This window comes from Parasteatoda tepidariorum, chromosome 1 (assembly GCF_043381705.1).
Source record: "Parasteatoda tepidariorum isolate YZ-2023 chromosome 1, CAS_Ptep_4.0, whole genome shotgun sequence".
NCBI lineage: Eukaryota > Metazoa > Arthropoda > Arachnida > Araneae > Theridiidae > Parasteatoda > Parasteatoda tepidariorum.
Window position 1 is genome coordinate 31,829,338 of NC_092204.1, and position 26,113 is coordinate 31,855,450.

The following is a 26,113-nucleotide window of genomic DNA, read 5'->3' on the forward strand; positions in this document are numbered from 1 at the left end:
TTTCTTCTGTTTATTGTTAAGCTTCCCTATTTGAAATGCTTTATTTCATGTTTATATAGCAGCTTATTTATATAACAGCAAAGCCTTAGACTTTTTGGAGGCATAGACTATAACATTTTTATGAAAGTTGTGCTGTATAAATTTTTAATTAGAGCCGCAGGGGTGGGAAAAAATTAAATTTAGCATAACAAACTGTGAAGAATTTAGTTTTCTAGTTGATTAAAGATTTAGTTATATACCTTATATTGCAAAAAGAGAAGTATCTAGGTGTATATAATCATAATATTTTTTAAAGAGAGAAAAAAATTTAGCGCAACTTTGTCTTCAATATGGAAATTTATGTTAAGTTGAACTTTTCTTTATTGAAAAATAAATTTATTTATTATTCCTTCTAAAGACTAAACGTTTCAAATTTTTAAAGAAATCTTGCTACTATATGTACATATAAAAATACAAAAACAATCAGCTTGATAAAAAAAAAACACTCAACAATCATCTTATTCATTAAATGTTAAATCAATTATTATTTACTCTTATTTTAACTCCTCTTTTGCCTGAAGCATAAAATTACAATTTAAAAAAATTTTTTGGAGTCCTTTGTACTCAAAGTTGATTTTTCAGTTTTGTATGAATAAGATTGAAATTCGAAACTATTATTTTGATTGATGCTGAGCTGCATAGACTAAAATATAGACATACTAAAGCTATTATAACATAATAAAATAACACATAACTAGGATAGCTGTACCAAATATTAAAAGTAATTTTAGTTAAACCATTGAAATGATAGATTGAAAGAATTATTAACTCATTTTAGCTAACAATTATGTTTTTGTAAATTATAATTAGTTCACTAATCAATGATCTTATTATACATTAATATAATTAACATTAGTTCACTAATGTTCCTGTATATATAAGCGGAAGTGCAAAAAATTCTCAGAGCTTAATATTCCCCATGAATAAAGATTCTTTTTGGATCAAAATTTCCTCTAAAATTTTAGCTTTTTTTTTTAACACAGTGACTTATTACAATTATTTTTTGAAAATAAAGTTTGTATAAGAAAAAATTAATTTGAGTTTACACAATTCTTGAATAAACGAGCATATATGTTATAAAATAATAGAAATCATAACATATAGAAATAGTAATAATTATTAAATTTAAGGTTCCACTTTATAAACTTAAGGAATTCAAACTAATCAATACAAAAATTGTAATTTTTTTTTCTAAGAGAAAATTTTCCAAAGGCGACACATTTTTTAACAAGACATTTTGTAGAAATTTTTTAAGCCAAAAATTTCCTCATGGCTGCTTGAATTTCCTCTGAAACTTGTTCGTGCTGTCAAGCATACTCTGCTCTCCTGAATGTAATAAATATTTAGAATCAATAAAAAAGAAATTAAACCTTAAGATCAGACCATTATTGGTGAATACTTTAATTTTACTTTATCTGAAGAATCTACCTAAATTATAACATAAAAGAATCAAAATCGATATTTAGATTGATAATAATTAGCTACTCATAGTCATTTGCTGTAATGTAAGCCGAATAGTTCTAATATGGATCTTAAAGTATTAAGAGTACCATTAGAAAAACCAGTTATTATTTTCAATAACTGAAGCTACATTTTTTATGTGTCATAGATAATATGATTTGTAATTATGTAGTATATAATGCTAGTATTGTTCGAGAGGTTTGGTTTAGTATCAAATAAATGTCAAAAAAGAAACTTTTCTTGTGTTTTTGACAGTTTTCAACAGATTACGAAAGTTTTTGGCACTTTTTTTTATAGGTTTTTGACGTCAAAAACCCTGAATAATTTACATCTTATAATTTTGGTGTTTTCATTGAATCTGTATTTAGATTTAAGACAGATTGTTAATTGAATTAGGTAGTTTTTATGTTTCAATCGTAATTTTTTTTATTTTTATTTAAAGTAAGCATTGATTATTTAAATCTGACATGTAGGCACCTTAGAAATCCTTTATTTTCCTTTCAAATTTTTATTTCCTGAAAGTAATTATAAATCTGTCTAAATAAATCATTGTGGGATGTTCATACATGCATGTGGTATGCATTGTGGGATGTTCATTGGGAGAATAAAATGTACAGATAAATTATTTAAAAGTTTTATTTTAGTAATTTTAAATTTGGGAAGTTTTTTTAAATTATGCAAAAAAATTTTTTTTTTTGCTGGATTAAAATTGTTTAAACATATTTTTATAATTTTACATTGTAGAATATAATTTTATGGTGATTCAAAATTTTTCTTTTATGAAAAGGACAAAATAGTTTATCTATTTTAACTTTTATGAAATAATAGAAAAAAAATATATTTTTTATGAAGTAGTATGTATAAAAAATTTGCTCAATGTGATTTTGATGTTTGTTAGCATACTTAGATAAACTGAGAAATATTCTGCAAACACAAAATGTCAATTATAAAACTTTTTGCTATCAATTTATTGATTCTTATAATTAGTATATTAATCCTATTAGCCTACTCTATTATTCAGTTTATTGTAATAATTGGAACTTACGTTGTATATTAATGAGAAATGTTAAAGAAGTTTCTGCAATGTGACAAATTTTCCGCAAACGACTTTTGTGTGCATAATGCATATCTGTTATGTTAGTTAAGAAGTTTCTAGTTATGTTATAATTATTAGCAATGAAAGAAAACTTAGTAATCTCTGAACGTCCTATGACAATCTCATAACCTCCAACTCTACTATATTTACCAGTAGACTACTGGATTTTGCCATTTTTTCCAGGCCTACTAGTATAATAAAAATCCTCCTGGTTTTTGTACATTTTAGAAAATTCCTTATAATTGAGCAAGTTTTCCAAAAAAAAAAAAAATCCTATTGGAACAGAATTTTTACACAATTTATTGCTAGCCTGAATATTTAAGTATTACTTAGTACATAATTACACAAGCCTCTCTTATCAGTTTAAAACTTTACTTTTTCTTTGTTCTAAAAATTTCAGTTTGTTTTTATTCAGAACCTTATCCTTTTTATATTATCAATAATGATTTACTTTGTCTACTACAATTTAAAATTAAAAGTCACCATAATAAAATTACATTTAAAATTTAATGCCAATCATAAATAGAAAATATTACCGATCATTTATAGTTATTAGTGTAATAAGGCTTTTGTATTTTGATGACAATAAAAACTTCCCTATATGAAATATTATGGAACAGTTATCATGAAATTTATATTATTTTGTAAAATCTACTGGATTTTTTCCTATCCCTGTTGGCAGCTATGCAATATTTATTGGTACCTTAATATTTGATTTATTGAATTAACTGTCATAGCCTTAGTAAATTTTTATACTGTATACCACTATGATATCTTTTTTGATTACACAAATATTATCAAGCCGTTGTGACATATATTTTTGCCTATGAATGGCTCGATCCAAATCCTTAGTTCATGTGACGCTAACAATTAAAATACGTAATAGAACTTTCATGTTACTACTTCAATATTATCAAGCACAATACACAAATATTATCAAGCCGATGTGACATATATTTTTACCTATGAATGGCTCGATCCAAATCCTTAGTTCATGTGACGCTAGCAATTAAAATACGTAATAGAACTTTCATGTTACTACTTCCTATTTTACGCTTGAGTTTGTAAAGCATGCTAGCCTTTGTTTTTGTATTTATTAGTAATTCCGATTATGCGCTATAGCGTTTAAAATGTGTCCCTATTAAACAGGATGCATAATTCTTCAGTGTGGAAAAAAGTTAAAGGACCAGCAGATTTATGTTTTCAAAATTATAATAGAACTTATTATTGTGAATTTTTTTTTCTCTATCAATAGATAAAACAATTATAGATATGAACTAATGAATAAATGGGATTCATATTTTAACTAGAGACCTGCCTTTAGTAGAAAGGGGCCTAGAAATAGGAAGTCCTAAGAGACTAGAAGGTCCTTTAACTTCAATTTAAAAATATCACTCTTGTCTGTTTTAAAATTAAATTCTTCCGTGTATTAAATGGTGACTGTTGCACATTATATTTGGCGGGGTCACAAAGTTCTTCAAGTTCCCGTAACGATCAATCTCAAATTCAATACCTCTGGGGTATTGAATTTGAGATTGATCGTTCTCTGGTTCAGGTCAAAATTGAAATTCGTGGATGTGTGTGACTGCAGTCTTATTTTTGTCCATAGATGGGTCCATTGAAAAGTAAGAAACACACCTCTGTCTTAAAATTTTTTATTTTGATTCCCATAGTAGGCTTGCTGATATTGGCAAGTGTCATTAGAAACAACAGCAACTGAAATAAATTCCTAAATTGCAAACGTACTACTGTGGTAGTTAAACTGTCCGTCTATCCAAAAGTAAGTAAAAGAATTATAATTCTTCTACCACTATTTTAATTTTAATAGAATGCTGCAACCACCCTATATGTCATAAAACTGTGCGAAAGGTTACTTCAATAAATTTTTTCTTCATTGCTATTATAATACACTCAGAGGTTATTTGGTGAAATCTAAATCTCTTCAGATCGGATATATTTTGACTAAGCACGACCTGGAAATAGTTAAAAAGAGGTAACTAAATTTTAAAAAATATACACACTTTGAAGTATTTATATCTGACAAAAGCTCGTTTATCGTGGTGTGAAAACTTCAAAACTGGTTTTATAAAATTAAATTGGAGGTTAACTGTATGAAAGTTTAAGCAATATAGAGAGAGGTTCATCACCACTCTTTAATTTTTCCAGGTTGTGGGTACTCAAATCCTTTGTTTAGTTAGATGCCCTATGGGCACCTTTTCAGAGATGCCAACTGCTCCGGTCACGCCAAAATAATTTAAACAAACGGTAAATAACTACAAAGTAAATTTTGCAAAAAATAGCTTGAATTTGATTACATTCAGAAACAGGTTGGCATTTGATATAATAGTAGAAAATTAAAAACTATATCTTGTTCAATTTCGTTAACACAGTTAAAGTCTCTTCGCAGTCTGACAGAAATAATAATTCTATTTATACATTTGAATTATTTGTGCAAGCAAATGTTACGAGCAAAACCACTTTCAATCAAACTTACCAAACCGAGAATCATGAATGAAAATATAAAATTAACCAATAGAAAAATTTTTTCTACAAAGCAAGTTAGCATCTCTGCAAATGGGAGAAAAAAAAGTGTAACAAAATTTCCGATATATAGATTTAGGGTATCAGGACATGTTGCAATTATTATCCCGTGACAGGTTAAGAAATTTTTGTTCGAGAGTTTTCTTGTTCGCTTGTAAAAATAGAAAAACTTCCAAGTTTTAGTGACTCGAAAAATTTCAGAATTTAGTCCAACTTCACTTCAGTTGCATGTTACTTAAAGTTACAAAAACAAATAGTTTTACATTTTTTACGTTTTGAAAGAAAAGCAGTTATTAGAGTGGACATAATGCGTCAGGAGTGATTGTTATCTGGAAGCGGGAAACAGATGAAATCTTGAGTCTTATTTTAGAAAAAAAAAGGAGGGGGGAAAAGAATTTAAAAAAAGAAAAAACTGTATCTACCACTCATTATTAAGTAATAAATTATTCATGTATATCCAATTTCAAAGATCGTTAGCTTTGCGCAGAGGCAGTGTCATAGCCAATGAGGTTCTACCGAGGCGTGACTATTGCTAGTTGAAAACTTTTCCCAATACCCCGCCATGTCGACGTGAAAAACCGTCGGCAGAGGCAATTTTTGGGAACCTCTTCGGAGGTTTTTAAACTAATTAGTAGAACTATCTCTAGAATAGAAATAAAGTCGTGTTTCTTTGTATATGGTGGAGTAGAAAGTAGGCGTTACCACAGCTTTTTTTTCAACGTTGAGATAAGCTAAGAATAGAAGGTAGGCGTTACTTAATCTAGTGAACCTAGTAGATTGACTGAAAATTGCTATTCTAATAGTGCGGAGAGAGTTCTTTATGGCTTTTTTAATTCTGTAAATTCTATTGCTCAGTATTCTTAACACTGACGTTTTTCATAATACACCCTAAATGAGTAATACTATTATGATAACGATGAAATTTTAATAACCAAATAAGCTCGTTAAATTATACTTCGTGTTTCATTTAAAATAAAAAATTGAAATAAATGAATTTCAGGAACAAAGATAATAATTAGCTTTGATCATTAAATGCAATAAGATTATTTTTTATTAAAATTGTGATAGAAGTTAAACATAAAATAGAAGTTTTAGTAGGAAAAATAAATTTTCTTTAGGACTTGAAAAATTAAGATTTGCATATAAGATTAGAATCAGTCATAACACAACAAAATATTTTTCTCAATTGCAGTGTAAGTTGCCAGCTAAGATAATTTAAATGCTAAAAAAACTAAAATGTTTATTATTTAAAAAACATAAACAGCGTTATAAAGAATAAAGACAAACTTTGAATCTACCACTAAAAATATAATAAAAATGATTATAGCATTTATAAAATTCTTGATTAATTTAACCGTCCTTGTCACGGGTAGTAACTGTCCAATGAACGTCAAGTGAGGGCAGCGTGCTGACAACCATGTGACACAATTTACCGCATCGCTTGACTAATACTGTTAGGTTTGGATGCAATTTTTGGAACCCGCAAGGGTGCACCTGTTAATTGAAGGAAAAATTTATAACAGCGACCACTTATTTCATCGTAAATGTTTTCATAAATGACTAAGGTGAATACATTAATTATGAAAGTGTTTTATTTACGAATGTATTCGGGTCATAAATATTATTAAATTATAACTGTTAATTTTTATTTGGACAAGGCAAGTGCTGAGTTGATATGTTTCTCTAAAAATGTCAAAAGTGGCGAAGATTTAAAAAGAAAAAATCTATTAAAGGAGAACAAAATTGGCATTACTATATTGTTTTTAGTTCAATTTTAAATGGAAAAGCTATGAAGATTTTCGTTTTAAATATGCATTGATTATGTCGTTATAGCCACGGATGAACGATTTAACAGAAATAAAAATACAATTATTTTTCTATCACTTTTTGCATTTTTTGGAAGTTCGTATCTATTATCACTGCTTTTGACATAAAATGTGCAAATCAAATGCTTGGCAAATTACCTGCCAACTCTAATACACACTCAGACATAGAACCAAGATAGATCACAACTACAAAATTTCTGACACAACTACTAAAGATTTTTGTTAGAGATTTGTTAGATACATATTTATGTTTCATTAGTAGTTTATTAAAGTGTATTTAAAAGAATTTTAATCACCACTACCTATAAATAACTTATACATAAATCTATGAGGCTAATTATATTTTTAAGTGTTAAGGCCGTTTTTTTTTTTTTTTTTTTTTCAAAAAAGAAAAAAAAAGTAGTACGAGGGTTTCATAATTGGGATTTAGCGTTTGCCTTCTAAAGAGGTGAACTGGATTCGAATCTCAGCAAAAGCTGGTCGATACGAATTCCGCACCTAGCTCGCACCGACCACAGTGTTGACGTAAAACATTTTCAGTCTTAGGTGGATCATGGGTTAGAGTTCCCTTGCCGTCAGACTAACCGTGGGAGGTTCTCGTGGTCTCCCTATATTTGATACGGGAGCTCCCTTGTCCACTGGATTAGGTTCATAATTACAAGGCTACGGAGTTGAACAATAATAGTCGTAAACTGAAAATTAGGTCGGCTCAACTACAGTTATATATCATACTATATTAAATCGATAATTCTAACATAGTTACTAGTTACGATTTGTTCATTATTGTTTGGGCCATCATGATTCAGAGTGCCCATTGATTTCCTTTATGAGAAAGTTTTTTTGAACCACACAGTGCTGCTTGATCAGCAGTTGTAAAGGTAGCGAACAGGAGATTAAAAATTTCTATTAAATTAATATTAAAATAAATCACATAAATTGTTAAATAAATGTTTTTACACCTTAAAAAAAAAAATTATACTGATATTATATTTATCTATCACTACGAAGTGAACATGGAGGCATTTCTTCTTTTACACAAAACTGCACAAACATTACTAATTTTAAATTTCTTTAAAAGAAACCGATGGTGAAAATGAAACAAAACCAGTTAATTATNTTGATGGTATTTCTCAACCGAAACAGAAATGTTTTTCATGGATTAAAATGAAACAAAAGGTCTATTTGGTTTGCAATTTGGAAAACGTATTATATAATTTGTATTAAAATGTTTATTTTACGGAAAAACAAATAAACCGTAATTTATTGTACTTTTTAATGGGAGGAGTCGAAGACATATACAGTCAAACCTCGATGTCTCGAACTTGAAGGGAGAGGAGAAAAAATTCGAGATACCGATAATTCGAATTATCGCAAATCGTATGTTATCGATCGTGGAATAAAGAAAAATGCTCTTTACATACCTTATTTACTATTCCATATTTATTCTAAAAACACCTTTTACACTTTTATTTAAAAAAAGATTCAATTGTTGTTTGCTTAAGAGATGCGTAAGGAAGTTTGTCTGTAACACTTTCTATGTGGACTATAGCTTTAAATGTCTCCTCTGACATATTTGGCTGCCTCTCAATGAATCTCCTTACAGTGTCCACTGCAGAAAGTGCTTGTTTGTTAGTAACATTGGGTGGTAAATCTTCGATTTCCTTATCCTCTTCTTCTGATATTTCACAAGAAGCGTTTGTTTGAGCGATGATATCATTGTCATCCCACTGACCACACACTGTTACTGCATCATCTACGTTTACAATGTCATGAAATTTCATGTCATCAAGTTTCATGAGTCCGGTTAATCTGTCCCAATCATTTTCGGTGTAGTTTTTAGCAGAATTAACGATATTGATTGTTTGACTATTTCGTGATCTTTAATGAGTCCAGCCTTCTTGAAGCTATTCATTATCGTAGAGTAAGACACATCATTCCATGTCACTGGCCATCTTTATGTCCATTTTTTAAAAAAAGTTTATCATTATGAGAATTGGTTTTCGATTCTTAAATTTTTTAATTTTTTTTGGAATGGTTTTTTATTTTCAGAAGAAAAATCTACACTATTTGTGGAAAAAAAAAATTCAAGTTATCGAGGGATTAGAAAAAAAAAATTCGTGAAATCAAGTTTTTTTTAACACTGAGTGTATAGGAAATTTGAAGGGAATTTTTTATCGAAAAATTCGTGAAATCGAGGTTAGAGTTAGCGAGGTTCGACTGTATATATAAAAGTCAGAAAAAATGTAGGTAGTGTACAATGCTTAATGCTCTCCCATTATTAAGTAAAAGTGACTTGTCCCGAATAACTTACTCACGAATCGAGCTACAATAAATTTACCACACTGTAAATTAAGTTTATTTCCTTAGATTAACTTAATTTTTAAAATATCCGCCAATGCAGTGAAAAAGGCTCCTTATTTGTTAAGATATGCTGTGAATAACTAAAAGGTGACACCTAGCTGCAAAACCAGCAATTATTGTAGACAGCACCTTTAATTACATTATTTATGGAAAATAATAAATTTTATAATCCCCGATCTAAACTGCCCAAGAAACGTCTCCTCTACAATAGCTAGGCTACGTACTGGACATTTCAAGGGCATGAAGATCTCACGCACCCATATAAAATTCTATCCCATCTGCAAGTACGATCCTCATCTGCAACTAACTCCAGACCATGTTATTGACTGCCAGGCCATTATCGGCTCCCTCTTTCAACTTGGAGCACCTCCCATCGACCATCGGGCTCCAGAACTTGCAAACCTTGTTATGAAGACTTTTGGAGGACTCTAATTAAACTTTTCACTAACATTGACACGACAACAACATGGAAAATAATATTTAATGATTCTACAGATTAATTTTAAAATTAACGCACTAGATTTGGAGCTGTCATAAAAATTATTGCGGCCGATGAAGAATAATTCTTATTTTTTTAGCATTTTATCCCACACAATGGGGGACTCCAAAAATTGTCAAAGTCCATGCGTCACATCACAAACCCCGAATATAATTCGAGTTTTGCGAAATGAATCTGCATTGGCTTATCAGATTTTGCACTGTTTTTGAGCATTGGGGAGCACAATAATAAATTAAATTATATAAAACATTGCATAAATTTATTTTATAATTTATAGTGGTTGATATATTTTCCGTCATTAATATTCAAGTCTAATCTTACATAACTACAAATAACGCCTACTTTTCGATATTTAGTGCCACGAAGGCGTATATTGAATAACCGTATTGTATGTACATATACAATAGCCGATTTCCTGGTTGATAGAAATGATTACAATAGTATCACAGCATTTAATGCAGGTGATAGTAGAATAATTGTAAAATCTAAAGATCCTAACTTAGCCTTGCAGAAAATGTAGGATAAAATTTACGAAATGAAACAATGGTGCCTGTTCAATCTAAAATGAATTCTTGCTTTTTCTGTATGAATCGAGGAAATGGAAAATGTTCCACTTACCTTCTATGACCGCCTGTTTGAATATCCATAAAACATTTATTGATTTTAATTACAATATGACAAAGATGATGAATTTACATTAAATGGGATGATTCATGATAATTATAAAGTGATGAAGGGGTTAAGCAAGTTACTAGCGGGGTAAGCCGCTTCTAGAGTTACATTACATCTACTTTTTTAAGTGTTTGAAAAACAAAAAGTTAATATTTCTGCTGCGCTTGCGGCGCCATCTGGTGACAGTTTGGACTTTGCTTGTTACAGTGCCAAACCTGGAAATTTCAGGTCAACGATCTGAAATCACAACTACTAATAATACATAAAAAGAGAGCCCTCAATATCCTATCTCAGAACCAATTTAGTACTCCTCAACGAAACCATCCCAATTGTCAACAAAGCCAAATACCTTGGAGAAAGAAAACAAAATATTTGAATCTATAATAACATAGCTTCCTTTAAAAGAAACGCGCAAAGCAGCAGAATTTTTCATAAGAAAGAATAATTGAAGCAATAAAGAAAAAAGAAAACGATGGAAATAAAAATACAAATACGGCTACCGAGGCTGACGTCTTCAGGGGGTACCAGTAACGGAAGCCATGAAAACAAAACCTTTTCTATTGAGAGAGCCAGACAAATGTCAAAAATTGCTCTCTCAGTTCCCCGAAGGTTCTGCAAATTCCAGGAAGAAATACAAAAAATGCATAATATCAAATCAGAAGAAAAATTTTAAACAAAATCATGAGAATATGATACAAACATGAGAATACAAAAACTCACAGCAAACTAGTCAAACATCAAATTCATGAAACTAACTTAATGTAAAAGAAACATTTGAAATGAAGGAAAACAATGCCCCTATTATAATGAACAGTAGGAAGAAAAAAAAGGATAGGAAAGGTAAAGATTGCGTAACAGATTAATATAATGCTTAACTGGGGCTGCTCAGTCAAGACTTTAATTTCGCCCTGTTAAAAGAAAGAAATAATGAACCAATATGGATTTCAGTCGGAAATTCAGCTGGAATGATCACGTACAGAATATTACAAAGTACAAGCAGCTTGCAATAAACTACAAAGCTTACTTTACAACTCCACTATGCAATTAAAATTAAGACGTTTACTATACCTAATCAGACCAATTTTAACATATACATCTCCTGCCTGGGCTAATATATCTCCAACTCTAATTAAGAAGCTTAATATACGAGACAAAATCTTTACGTAAACTCACCAGGGCTCAATGGTTTATACGTACTAAAGAAATTCTCAAAGACCTCAAAATTGTTAATATCGATCAGTATATTGCCAAACTAAATTCTAACACTTTTTTTAAAAAAATTATCCATGTGTGAGACCGCCAACTTTAACGAAATTTTTCTTTACGTAAATCTGGGAGAAGACATCTCAATAAGACCCATAGCAGCTTTTTATTGAAGTAACGCTTCCTTTTCTAAGTATCAAAATATGTAAATAACATCTGTATATATCACTCAACCATCACTTTTTCTCCTCTATTTAACTACATGATATATTATGGACATAAAGACATTCTTCAAGTAACTTGTTTTTATTACAATGTGAACTTTAGAGACCCAAAAAACTTTTCATTATTTATTACTTTATTTGTAATATTATAGGGCAATTTTTGCCCCCCATCGTTACTTTTGTAACATTTTTTTAAAAAGACTCAATTGTTTTTTACACATTGCTTGTATTTTTATGATGGATTGGAAACGGGCAGAAAGCGGTCCGAGTTGTCCAATTAACAAATTCAGTTCAGTTCAGGAATTCTCCTACTTTATATCTTTATTATATTCATGATATTGTATTTTGCATTCTATATAGTATTTAAGGAAAAAAGGTATTTAAATTAGTTTACCTACTTAATTATTCCTGGCCATCCAACTTTTTACAATTTTTTGGGAAAATTTCTTACAGTGGAGCCAAGTTTATATTTTCATATATTATTCCAAAGTAATTTTTCCCACCACTATACGTAACTGATTCAAAAGTTTATATCAAACCCCCTTTGCGTCAGTTCTAGTCAAGTCAGTCAGTTCTTTAGTGTCGTTTCACGGCGCAAGTGCCCAATAAAATCAAAACACTAGGACTAGGACAGTTCTTCAGTGGTGAGGCTTTTAATATGTTGGCAAAATTATTAACTTATATGCTTTAGTTTTTAATTCTCTACTACTGAATAAAATATTTTGTAAAAAGCATAATAGTTTACAGCTATGTTATTCTAATCATATGCTTATTAGTCTGTATATATTGTAAATATTCTCTATGTCTAGTCACTTGGTATCTAAGTCACTTGGTTAATTCACTTATTGTAAATTATCTCCATTTATATTTTGTAAATATATAATTGAGATAATTTACAATAAGTGATTACAACAATTCAATCTGTTTATCATATTACATTACACAAAGAACAGTTTCAATGTAAATATTCATTTAGCACGCATAAATTAATTTTTCAACTATTGATTCTATTCATCCGACTAATTCAATTTAATGTGCTTAAAATTATACTATTCCATGCGAATTATCTCTGTAAATATACGTACTAATGTATGCAATAATCCTAATAGTTTTATGTCCAACTCCTTAACCTTGTAATTTTGAACCCAATATCTAGAATACAAGGGAACTCTTGGATCAAGGATTGGAGTGAGGACATTTTGATGGAACAAACCCGCATTTGCTATACATGTAGAGGAAAACCACCTATTTATGTGTCTGACACCTGAATCTACACAAACAAGGCATTATTTCTTACGAATTTCTTATACTGAATTCAATAGAATCAATATTATGCCGGTAAAATGAATTATTTAAAGTTATTAGGATATAATGCGTAAAAAAACATAATCGAAAAGTTATAACTTTAATATTGAAACTTTCAACTACTATTAATCTATTAACCCTTTGCATTCCAAAGGTGCTTTGCAGACACTGTCAACTTTAAATTATCTACTACTCTAAATAATAGAAATTTTACATTTTAATGTCTAATGGCCACTTTGTATAATGGTTACACAATCTAAACAAACTCTTCAAAAAGCACAAGGCGCACATCTTCCCTGAAAGCGCTAAGCTGCGACATGGACTAATAAATCACGACAAAGACTAATAAATCTTTGCAACAAACGTTTGCCTTATATCATGTGTGCATACCCCAATTATCACGTCCAATCATGTAAACCGTATGGGAGACTGCAATTACATCTCAAAAGCAAAAAAATCAATACCTCCCGTGAAAAATTACTACGATTTATGCTAAATGCACCGAGCTACATGACCAAAGATAACATATACAAAGTACAAAGGCATGAAGTTAATTGACAAATTCAGTTACATTGAAGAACTGAATACATCATTGTACAGCGAAACTATTAACTGCAACACAACGAATTTCAACACCATATTTCAATAAAGAACTTATTGACACAACAGTTGCATTTAAATATTTTCCTTTTCCTCCTCAGTTAATTCAAGATGGAGGCTAAAGATCACCATCTGGGAAGTGGGATAAACTTTAGTTATCTACTGTTTGTCTAAGATAGGTACTCTGACCGCCACTAAGTCTGCTTCAGTCTGGTGCTATGGAAACAAGAAGAGGGCATTTTAGGGAGGGTGGCTTCGATGAAGAGGTCTCCTTTTCTTTCGCCGAAACCATTCCCAAAGAGGGACCTCGCATCCCTACTTGAAATAATTATACCTCGTAACCATAGTCACCGCCACAGCTACAGACGAATGTCTGGCAGAGTACCTATCGTAGACAAACAGTATATGGAACCCAAATCCCAATTTCTAAAACAATTTTCGACTTTTTTTCGACCTTGTTGAATTACTCAGGAACTGGCCGGTATCGTTTCTTCCCGGGAAAAGTTTCTGACAGTCTGTTACACCCACTTATCGTTAGTGTAATTCAGCCTTCATATTGTCTTCTGTTGTTGACACTGATATCGGGAATATTAGGCTTACATTTTCATCTGATTAATAAAACTAAACTATAATATTAAGAGCTCAGCAAGCATGTCCCTAAAGGGAAATTTTAAAAAAATAATAAGAACCAAAATTAGTTGTAATTTTAGTAATCAGTATCACAATACCTTTTAAAATAGTTGAATTAAATTAAAAACAAAACAAAACAATCGTAACATTAATAATGGCAAAGTGCCATTTTTTCTTTCTTATTTCACGAACTCCATTTCTGTAATGTATGTTTCTTAGTCTAATTTCATGATGAATGAGAAAAGGGCCGTAAGGCCTCAAACACCCAGTCCCATTACAACGAACGAACGAACAATTGTAACATTTTCAGGCTGTGAACAAATTTAACTTTAATTAAAGCTTGCTCATAATAAATTTTTGTGAATAAGTATGTAATGTAAATTAGTTGAAGACTAGCTAAGTGCCATATTGAAAATTATGACTTTAATAGGGAAACTTTCAACTCTTTGTAAACTTATTAACCTTTTGCAATTCAAGTGTGCTTCTAATTCTAAAACACCACTGACACCTTCAAATTGTTACCACTTTTAATAAATAAAGGAAAGGAAATGATTTACAGGTATGTACTAGCATAAGCTTATTCCATTATGACCTGAGAACACAGGACATCACAGATTCGACGAATCAGTTAGTGGAGCATTCGCGCCAAACACTGAGCTACCCAAAATATGCAGCATCCAGTGATTTACAGGTATTGTGATGAGAGTGTAAACAGTAAGTTATGTAACAAACAGTTTGGTTTCCCACTTTAATGACATTTTTCTTTTGGAGAATTTCAAGAAAGATTCCGCCATCAGACCACTGGCGGCAATCTTCTAAATAGGCATTTTAAACGTTTAAATAGATAGAATTTAAAAAAAAAAATGTGCTTTCATGTAACTCTTACTAAATCCCTTGATACTTCTGCGATTAGTTCTATCATTTTTTATTATGTAATATCAATGCTATCAATGATTTACTTCTAGAGCTGAAAGTTAAATTAGAAAAAAATTTTTTATTTTAGACCAAACAACTCTTCTCATCTTTTAAAGCTAACTAAGTTTTATTATATGAAATTAAATGCATACTTAACACGTTCACGCCGGGTGTTGCGCCTGAAAGCGGGACGGAAAAGAGAAAATACTGGTCGAAGAACTATTTCAGAGATACCAACTTGCTCCGGACAGGATGTGTATTTTAAAGTGGTAGTTTATCAATTGTGATTCTAGGTTTAATAAATTCAATTTAGTAAATTTTTATTCACCACTGTTTCTAAATAATTCGTAGACTTATATAATTCACCACTTTACAGTGCTTATGTCATGGTCATGCGGACTCCCGGAGCTGATGTCATGAGCTGGATGTTTTTGAACGAGATCGGTTCATACTTGATTCTGATGATCACAGATGAGGTCTGATACAGCGAGTTTCAGAGTTGATTCAGATCCTTGACGATTCCGGTCAGCCCATTTGATGTTCCTGACGAGGAAAAAATTTTGATNAATCTAGCGTAACCCACCGGTGGGTCACCCCGCCTTGAATGTGTTAACAAAAATTATAATTGTTCATTTATTTAAAATAGCTTTATCACATATAGTTCGTCTTTTTTTTACACATAATTATATCAGTTGGGATCATTTTTATAAACGCAAAATTTTGTTCAACAATCCGATTTTTTAAGACTCCAACAGAAGCTTCATTTCTGCACCAAGAAAATGATATTGAGAAAAATGAAAATCGATTGAGAAAAATCATGCACCTTAGATAACAATTTTGAGGTCAATGAAGGTATCCTCCAAGAACGACTAACCTCCATTAACCCCTTGGGGACGGGTGATTCAGAAAAGCTTTTGTACAAAATCAGAATCAAGTTGTAATTAAATAAAAAACGGTAACTTAAATGTAGTCGTTGCTAATTTAATAGACTTACTTTGCTTTTACTTTAATTATTGTTAGTTTAATCATATATATAATCAATGTTAATTCAAAGTATAACTAAATAGTTTTATTTTGAACAAAGTAATGGTGAATTAAAAAAATCAAACAATTATAACTCCTCTCACAAATGAACTGCTAAAGAAATACTTTGATTACCAGTTTTATCTTTTTACCCTGATTGATACGGTTTCATGCTGTCACGTATTTGTGACAGTCGTCGCGAAAGGGTTAACGTCCATTTTACTGTGGAACGGAGAGTGGTATCTCCCGAAAGGCAACACTGTGCATTAAACACACATTAGCGTTTCAAACCTATTCTCGGTCCCTTTTGCTTTACATGCTTTTCCGGGGCGCCCTGCAGTCCCTCAAAAATTATTACAGTGGTAAATAAATTTTGCCATAAAATGTATTTTAAAAACGCTATCATGAAGCTTTCCTGATCACCGCTATAATTTGATAACTAAAACACGTAGATGGAGTTATGTTATCAATGGAGTGAAAATTTATATTTGAATTTAATTTTAATAACTATTATGATAAATTAGCTACCACTATAATAATTTTGAGGAATCACAAGAAGCCCTGCTTTGTAATTATATTTTTATATGTAAAATATATTTTCGAAAACGAGTCGGTAAAAATCCTCAATTAATATCTCTCCAATAGTCACTTTTCCCCATACCATGAAATGCCTATAAGGGTTTGTTCATGTCAAGTTCTTAACCGGTTAACGCCCAGCGTCATATATTTAAGACAGTTCCTTTTTTCAAAGACATTCATTGTGGTGGGTAACTTCTTTCAGTATTTTCATTTGTCTGGGTGAATTAAAAGATTCTCAGATACCACAATGATTTAGTTACTTCAGATTAGATCTAGAATTATTAGGAGCAAGTACTTTTTGATCTATCAAAGACTTTTCGAATGCTCTAACTGTAGAAAGCCCAATTAATTTCGATAATCTATCATACCACTTTTTCCATAAAACCACTTTCTGTATCATTTCAATATATAAATTTGGGACAAAACGGGTTAAAGTTGTGACTTGGGGGGTGGGAGGGTACCAAGAAGTGTGACATCACGCATTTTGATTAAAATCTGCGGATTAAAAATTTATGTAATTAGTTTTTATATTTTTGTTCATATTTTTCATCAAAACAAGTACACACCTAACCATTATTGTTATGCTCTTAAGTCTTACTAAAGCACGTCGTTCGCACCTAAAACACTAAGTTTAAAAATAAAATTTGAAATTTAAACTATAACATGTGTTGCGTTTTTGAACTGTTAATATGTATTTATGTAACGTAACGTGACTTGTGACAAAGGAGCGTGACATGATTGTGAGCAGTGGCGTGCAGAGAAGTGGAGGGTGCAGGAGGCTAGGTCGCACGAACAAGGACACTGAAACTTTTAAAACTAATACTTTTTTAATGTAACTGTTCTTTTTTTTATTATTTAGTGAGTTTTTAAAACTTTAATAAATGTATTACTGAATTTGCGAATACTGAATTATTTTAATATTGTTCTATATCGCATTGAAAGTTCACCCATTAAGTACGCTATTTATTTATTTGCATAGTTTAATTTATTTGAATAGGATTCAGATTAGCAAAACACATACATATTATGCTCAGTTTCATTATATATACATTAGAGAATGTTGTTTTCCATTTTTTACTTTATACATTCTTGAGATTTAATTTGAACAATAAATTAAAACAATTTTTGAATAAGTTTGTTTTTCTTTTGATTCATAATTATTTAAAATTGCTTTCAAATATTTAATCTATGTGATGGGCATTAGATACAAGGTAGGCTTTGAATAAACAGTGAGAACAGTTAGAACTTTAAACATTAGTAACACCTAATTAAGTAACGTGTAATTTTTTGTCGAAATTTAATTAAAAATTGTAAGAAGTAAAGAATTAAATATTTAAATAAAAAAATATCTGGAATTTAAGAATTTTACTTTGCAATTAATTATTATCAATTATATGCAATTAATTAATATAAATTTTTTACAAAAAATTTATTTCGGTGTAAACATTAGTAACATCTAATTAAGTTACGTGTAATATTTTGTCGAAATTTAATGTCATTATTTAATTAAAAATTGTAAGCAGTAAAGAATGACACATTTAAATAAAAATTTATCTGGAATTTAAGAATTTTACTTTGCAATTAATTATTGTCAATTATAAGCAATTAATTAATATCTATTATTTGCAAAAAATTAGTTTAGGTGTGAACATTAGTAACACCTAATTAAGTTACGTGTAATATTTTGTCGAAATTTAATGTCATTATTTAATTAAAAATTGTAAGAAATAAGGAATAAAATATTTAAATAAAAATTTATCTGGAATTTAAGAATTTTATTTTGCAAAGAAAGAAGAAAAAATCTGCGGAGAAACTACAGTAATGAATAATTTTATTGTATTTTCTTTCGGTAATGTTAGATTTTCCATTATATGTAGTTCAGATTTAATAACATTGTTAAATTAAAAATTGAATATTTTCTAAATTTTATTTCGCAGACTTAAAAAAAAAAAAATTCTCAGGTTTAATAAAAAAAATTATGTCAATTAAACTAGCAAAAATTTCGAAATTATTGGCAATTTATAATTTAATGACCAACAAGGTTAATAAGATAAAGATAATTGTTGTTTCTTGAAAATTAAGAAGAAAAGGTAAAGGAAAAAAAAATCTTTGAATTCTTGATCAAACAAAATGGATCGAAAATTTCAATCCATTGATCAAAAATCTAACAAAACAAATAAATTACTATGAACTGAAAGAAAATTTATGAGCCATAAAATAAAAGCTACGAGTCTCTCAAAATGTTAATTTATGCCTTTATTTTACGCCTAAATTTTAATACTTTGATCGAGAATCTAACAAAATAAATAAATTACTATGATTGAAGAAAAATTTATAAGCTAAAAAATAAAAGCTTTGAAAATGTTATTTCATGTCTACACTGATGGCGCCATCTACTTGAAACAATGTTTATGACTCCATATCTTTATTCCTTTAAAGAAATATACTATTAATTCCAATCACTTTACTTTTAAACAGAATAAGAAATCCAAAAACAGCATTAAAAAACTTCATATTACATTAACCGAATTATTAATTCATATCAAAACCTTCACTTTTTTTGCAATGATTAGAAATTAGAATATTCCACACTGGCTTTTACAACAAGAGGGAAGCAGAAGCAAAAGATAGAACAGCCAAGCAAAAACTGTCAAAATGTAACCCCTCCGTCAATTCATTTGTAGCATAAGCAGCTTTGTGGCTGGCTGTGTTGTGTGGGATATATTGTGTGTTAGAAACATGAACATTTTCATAACCGGATTCAGTGTTGTGTTATTTTCTCTCATCATCAGCTCATCTCGTCAGTTCATTATCAAGAATATGTGTTAAAAATTCATCGCTTTTTCCTAGTTATTTCTTATTAAATCGGGAAGCATGGCTTCGGAGATGTATTTATCTGTGAATCTCAATAGATTTTTATGTGTGTCAATTATTTATTTATTTACTTATTTGAGATTCACGACTGCTTCTACTGTACTTAGTACTGTATCCGCCACATCTAAAGAATTAGCTTGTACAAATGTAAAATACGCATATTCATTGCGAGGGTTTAATAACCTGGAAGTCCCTATCCAAGCAATATCTGGTAAGTTGCTTACAGTTTTTATATAATTCTTAGATGATGCTTTCTTAATTATAAGTTCAGTTGTAACGTGTTTAAGTGAATATGAGTAATTTTAAGTGTAAATGGAGTACATAAGAAATATGAAAACTAAAATTGATAAAAAATGTTAATGAATTTTAAGTAGTAATGTAATGAAGTGTTGTAAATAATTCTTTATTATTAATATTGCTTCGGGTATAAGAAACTATGTTAAGAGTATTTTTAATTTAAGTTTGTTTTCATTAAAAATATTTTGGAATGATTAGGATTGCGTTTTGTGTAGTTTCATCCCAAAAGCCAAACAAAAGAAAGGATATTTTATATTTATTAATTTTTATGTTTGTAGAACTTTTATGTATCAAAAATGGGGGACATTAATTTTTCTCATTAAGCCCTTTTAACTAAAAATTCAATGATAAACATTTGAGAACTGACAAATTAGTTAAATATAAATTTTTTTGTCCCTTAGATCAGAATGAACGTAGCTTTCCGACAAATAGTTTTAAAATGATTATGTGTCGTCAGAATACGGTTTTAATAAACAACGCTTTTCTTTGAGTTATATTAAATGGCGAAAAATCAGTCATTTTTAATTAGCTTCAAATAATTAATCCTAACAATTCAATCAATAGTTAATTCTAATCAATCATAACATAAATTGATAAAAATGAAGATTTAAAGGACATAATTTTTTTTTAATCAGAATTATTTAATTGCTCATGATATGAATTACGACTTTTTGTAAATCCAGATTTATCTAATGAAACCAAAAAACTATAATTCGTTATATCAAAATTTTCATTTCTAAATAGTCCTAGAGAGGAACAATGAATTACTGTAAGTCCTTAACTCCATCCATGCGCCAAAAGATCACGTGTGTTGATAGATGCTATGATAATATGTTACATCTATGCTTAAATTAAATCGATATTTATTTAAATTGGCTATCACTTAAGTTTAAATATTTTTTCGCTAGTATAGTGTTATAGGTCTAAAGCATGTGTTTAGTAAGTGTATGATTTTAACATAGGATTAATAGATTCGATAAATTGGCTAAGGTGTTTCGCGCCAATATACTGAGATCCTCGCTTTTTCGAATTAGGTGCTTTAATAATTTTATAGTGAATGCAACATTTTTAAATCTTCATTGTAAATACAAGTAGAGAAATAATTGTGCTACCGGTTTGAAAGACAGAGAATTATAAATTAAAATAATTTTACTGTTTGAACCAGTATAAAATGTTTTTCTTTCTTTTTTTTTCCTCTACCGGAATGAAATATTTTTTAGTAAAAATGATACCTGTAAAATGTTTTATAAATGGTTACATTAATTAATAATCCTTGATTTAGTCAAAGAAGGCAAAAGTAGAACTGTTATTTATTTATTATTTCTAAGTTAATTTGGATAGCTGGGGGTGAATCGACTATTTTTCTCGTCTTATTAACTAAGTTACGACATGACTTCCATCTGCTGTTGATGTATTGCGTGCACTTCTATTGAAACAGCGTTGATGAGGGGTTATAAAAAATTTTTTACGTCTCACTTTGGCAACATTTAAAACAAAATGTAACTATTTTACTTGCAGAAAATATAAGGCAGTCTATCTAAAAGAAATAATAACAAAAATGTAATAACTACTCAGTGCCCTAAGCAGGATGATTAAAAAATAATTAATACCCAATTACCAATAAATTATAAAATATTTAGATATTCTGATGTCTTTGTCTCGAATTCCTGTCTTATCTGAGTTTGAAAACAATTTTAAAAATACATCGAATTCACGAGAATTATTATTATTTTAGCATAAAATCTTTCATGAACTGCTTGATAAATTTTTTTTGTAATCGAAAATGTTTTCAAAACTCTAATTATATAACTACTTTGTTATTGAGTTTACATCATTTTTGATTGCGATTGCACCAAAATTTAAGGAAACAATTAGTTTAATTTATTAATTAATTTCGTTACATCAAAAAATATTTGTGAGAAAATGCAATTTCTTGAGAATACAATTGCCTAATTGAGAAGATACAAATTACTTTTTCGATTTCCCATTTTAAATAGTGATTCTACTATTCCTATAAATAATTTTCGAATTTCTGACATAATGGGGCTTAGATTTAGGCTTCATTAAATAAGTACTGGTATAGACCACACCAGGGTTTTCCAGGGCCTCTTATCGCCACCAGACGAGTTAAAAGGAGAAAAGTGTGACAGTCTTCTTTGTGGTATTTTGTGCTTTGTACGGTGACAACTAAAATACAGGTTCAGTGCATATCGATTGATTTATGTTCATATTTCATTGTGTGCTGCTGATTGCAATGAGGAATAGAGACAGTGAACAAACTCTTGTTGGAAGAGGATTGATGGATCTGTATTTTATTTCCTGTGTTGTTATTCTACAGGACCACCATGAAATTAGACAGTTGACACCTTGGACAGCATGTGGCGCTGAGTTATCTGTTTTTAACCATTGTTGATACTCCCTATAGAAATCTTACTGATTATTCTGTGCGATTTTTAAAGCACTTTCTCCTGATTGAAGAAAAAAAAAGAAAACAGTTTGAGTGCCTTAAATCCGGCTGATTTTAATCTATATTGTATGCTTTTTTACCATAGAGAATTATCTTAACTTTGGAACAGGCCAAAGCTTAGTTATTTAAAAATTCTCCAATTTGGAGAATTTCTTTTCACCTAATTAAAATAAATAATTTTCAATTTTTGCATATTTTCTGAGTCCAACCAATGTAGCTTTGGGGCAACTTTCCTCCTTCTTTCAGCACTACAGCCGTTTTCCAACTTTGCTTGTTTCAAAGCACCTTAGTCCATGCCGATCTATCCGACGCCTATACTCGCCATCAGTTTACTACTACGAAGCAGAGCAACTGAGTAATTTGTAAGCATTGAAAAATTAGACCATTTTCGAAAAACTGAGACTTTTAATAAAGAAATTTTGCACCATTTTCAAAATTACATTATAACGATGGCGAATAAATGCCACAAACTCACATCGGTTAGAAATATAGCATATTACTTGCTAAAAATCATTATTTCATACACGAGAGGGACAAACTCACATCAGTTATAAATACAGCATATTATTCACTTAAAATCGTTATTTCATACACGAGAGTGACAAACTAACTTCAGTTAGAAATATAGCATATTATTCGCGAAAATTCTATATTTCATACACGAGAAGAACAAACTCACATCTGTTAAAAATATAGCATATTATTCGCTAAAAATCGTTATTTCATAAACGAGAGTGACACTAAAAATCTTATTTCATACACGAGAGTGACAAACTCACATCAGTTATAAATATAGCATATTATTCGATAAAAATCATAATTTCATACACAAGAGTGCCGTCAAAGATATAATATTGAAAATATAGTTACTAAAATAAAAGCAACTGTGGAATTTAAGAGAATTCACTCAAGATAGTTAAGGATTAATCGATTTTATTTGAAATATCATCGTTTAATTTTGTGTTAATTATGAACAACTCAACTCAAGACAGTGAAGATAACTTACATTATTTATTTACTTTATTGGAACTAAGTTTTTCTAAATTCTTTTACGCACATTTTGCTTAATTATTCAAATAATCATTAGATAGTTAAGAGATCTGTATGGTTTAGAAGAACGATAACAAGTTACGAAGTATAGAGAAAATACACGGAGCATAATTCCTTCAATATTTTATTCGTAATTATCATTTCGGTTATGCTATCTTACGGTTTGGGGCGAAGTGATTACATTTTATCCTTGCATAATGATAAAAGGAAACAACATTTTTCTTTTGAAGAAAAATGGGAAAAACTACTTTTTCTTTCTTTTTTAAATCTACATCTCGTTAGTTCTGAATTAATAGTTTAATATTTTTTGAAAAGTCTTTTCTAGTTGAAAGCGCATCTAATTATTTTACCTTATCTTGGGAGAATTAGGAAAACTTTGGGTTCATGCTGTTCGCTGATAAGAAGAGGTAATTTAGCTTCTTTGTTTATTTACGAAAAAGAACAGATTTTTTAAAAATATTCTAGCTCAATTACAGTTGATTATCGATGTTTTTTACTCTTTCTAAACCTGATACTTTAATGGCCTTCTAGATTAAAGAGTTTTTTTTTTTTTGCAGAAAAAGCGATTTGACTTTCTTAGTTATGTAACCGATTAGACACGTTTCGTTTTATTAATTCATTCGTTTTATTATTTTTGTAAGATTTATTAAAAAAAATTTCCGTGTTCTAAGTTGCAATGGATACGGTTTATAACTTAGATGGGTTGATTAATCTCTGCAGACGATTATTTAACTTAAGGAATCCAAAAGTGTGATAATTTTTGACTTAAATAACAATTAAGTGAGTTGCAATAAGTAAAACATTGAAAAAATAATAATTTAAAAAAATAACTGATTTAATAATAAATAATTTAATAATAATATATAATAAATAATTTAAAAATTAAACTTTCGTTTTAACTATTTTCTAATATTTTTTTATAGATTTTTAAATTTTATTAACGTTTCAATTTTTTCATTCAATTTGAAACTTAAATATTCTATCCCTATTTTGTCTAACATGTTTTGTTTTTGCTAAATGCGTTGATAATTTAAATTGTTATTATTGATTAAATAAATGTTTAATTTATAAATTTTTATTATTAGTTTTTATACTTAAATTTCTATTTAATTTTTGATTCTTGTTAACTAGGCTTGTTTTGGTGCAGCTTTTCTGTTTTTAAAATTATGAATCTCTTTTTTAAAATGCTCTGTGTTGTATTTATAAGAGCTATAGCCAAAAATGTTGACCTCAGTGTGACGTATCTTTAGTCAAACGTAAGGAAGATAAGAGCGTCCTTCTTTGTTCCATCCCGGAGAAAATTTTGTTCATATCGTGCAAATATAAAGTAGTTGCTAATGGAAGAAAATATTCATTTGATTCAATTTTAAATGTTTTAACACTCTTTGAATATAGGAATTTTCATATTACTGAAACTGTTGAGGCGTATATGGCCATTTGAAATCTTATTACAAAAAAATGCTTAGTACCACGTGGCGCATTCAAATTTATTGCGTCATTTGAGTTAATTGCATTATTTTGACATACCAATATTGAATTCAAATTTAAATATTCGTGACCAAATTTGCGTTTACGCATAATCAGTGTTAGGTTTCTTCTTGTTTTAAGAAAATTTGTTTAGCTAAAGTTACTTAACGCTTTCATTATCTGTACGAAATCTATATTCTCCTTTTATAAAAAGCCATATGTTGCAGTTAAAGGGAAGGCGAAAGGTGAAGAAAATAATGTTATGCCCAGGTGTTCTAACCAGCTTTCTCTCTTTCTCTGCACCCCAAAATATTGTTGTGCCAGCTGCCATTGAAGTTCACGAACTGTAGTTGTTGTTTGTGAACAGACACGTGTCCATTCGTCCATAGGTTAGCATTAGCCAACCAGTTTTATAAATACACAATCTCTCTTCCAATTTTCAATTATGTAATTGCATATTACGTCAGTTGTTTTTCTTGCAATTTGAACATGTAGTTGTAGGGCTGTCGAAAGCTAATTGAATTTGCTGGTTGTTTCTAAAGAGCCACCTTGCAATACATAGTCATGTCGTTATCAAATAGTTAAGGAGCAATGCGCTGGGCAAGTGTTTCCCAAACTGTGGTACGCGTACCCCCAGGAATACGGCAACAGTTTAGTGGGGGTACGCGTCCTTATGTGAAATATCTTGCAACAAACAAAAATTTCAAAAAAATTTATTTAAAAACAAAGTTAGCAATGAAAATTTACGGTTATGTATTTTTCTATTGGCTATTTTTTGCCGAGTTAACAGTTAAAAATTAGTGGTGTCAACAGCAAGTTGTGATTTTTAACTTTTGCGCAATTTCTTATAGTAAAAAATACATTCATTTTTTTTTTTTACACAGCGTTACGAAAAATTTAGAAAGGGTACACAAAAATCATAAGTTTGGGAAACACTGCACTAGGCTATTTGAAAAGATCTCCATTATTTTCTAATCAACCTGA

At 29.7% G+C, this 26,113-nt stretch overlaps 1 protein-coding gene and 2 non-coding genes across 3 annotated transcripts in view; all 3 read left to right on the plus strand.

Annotated features, from left to right (window-relative positions):
* The first annotated feature begins 5,612 nt into the window (after positions 1–5,612).
* Positions 5,613–5,753, plus strand: LOC122270710 (U4 spliceosomal RNA). Its single transcript, XR_006225958.1, has one exon. It is a non-coding gene; the product is annotated as a U4 spliceosomal RNA (small nuclear RNA).
* Positions 5,754–6,490: 737 nt separating this feature from the next.
* LOC122270711 (U4atac minor spliceosomal RNA) lies at positions 6,491–6,618 on the plus strand. The gene has a single exon (XR_006225959.1). It is a non-coding gene; the product is annotated as a U4atac minor spliceosomal RNA (small nuclear RNA).
* A 12,975-nt stretch (positions 6,619–19,593) lies between these two features.
* LOC107436350 (glypican-6) overlaps positions 19,594–26,113 on the plus strand; it is a 159,080-nt gene continuing 152,560 nt past the window's right edge. The window contains exon 1 of the mRNA XM_043049176.2: positions 19,594–20,059. Within this exon, the coding sequence (XP_042905110.1) occupies positions 19,849–20,059 (211 nt within the window). The 5' untranslated portion in view covers positions 19,594–19,848. The remainder of the gene's footprint in view (positions 20,060–26,113) is intronic.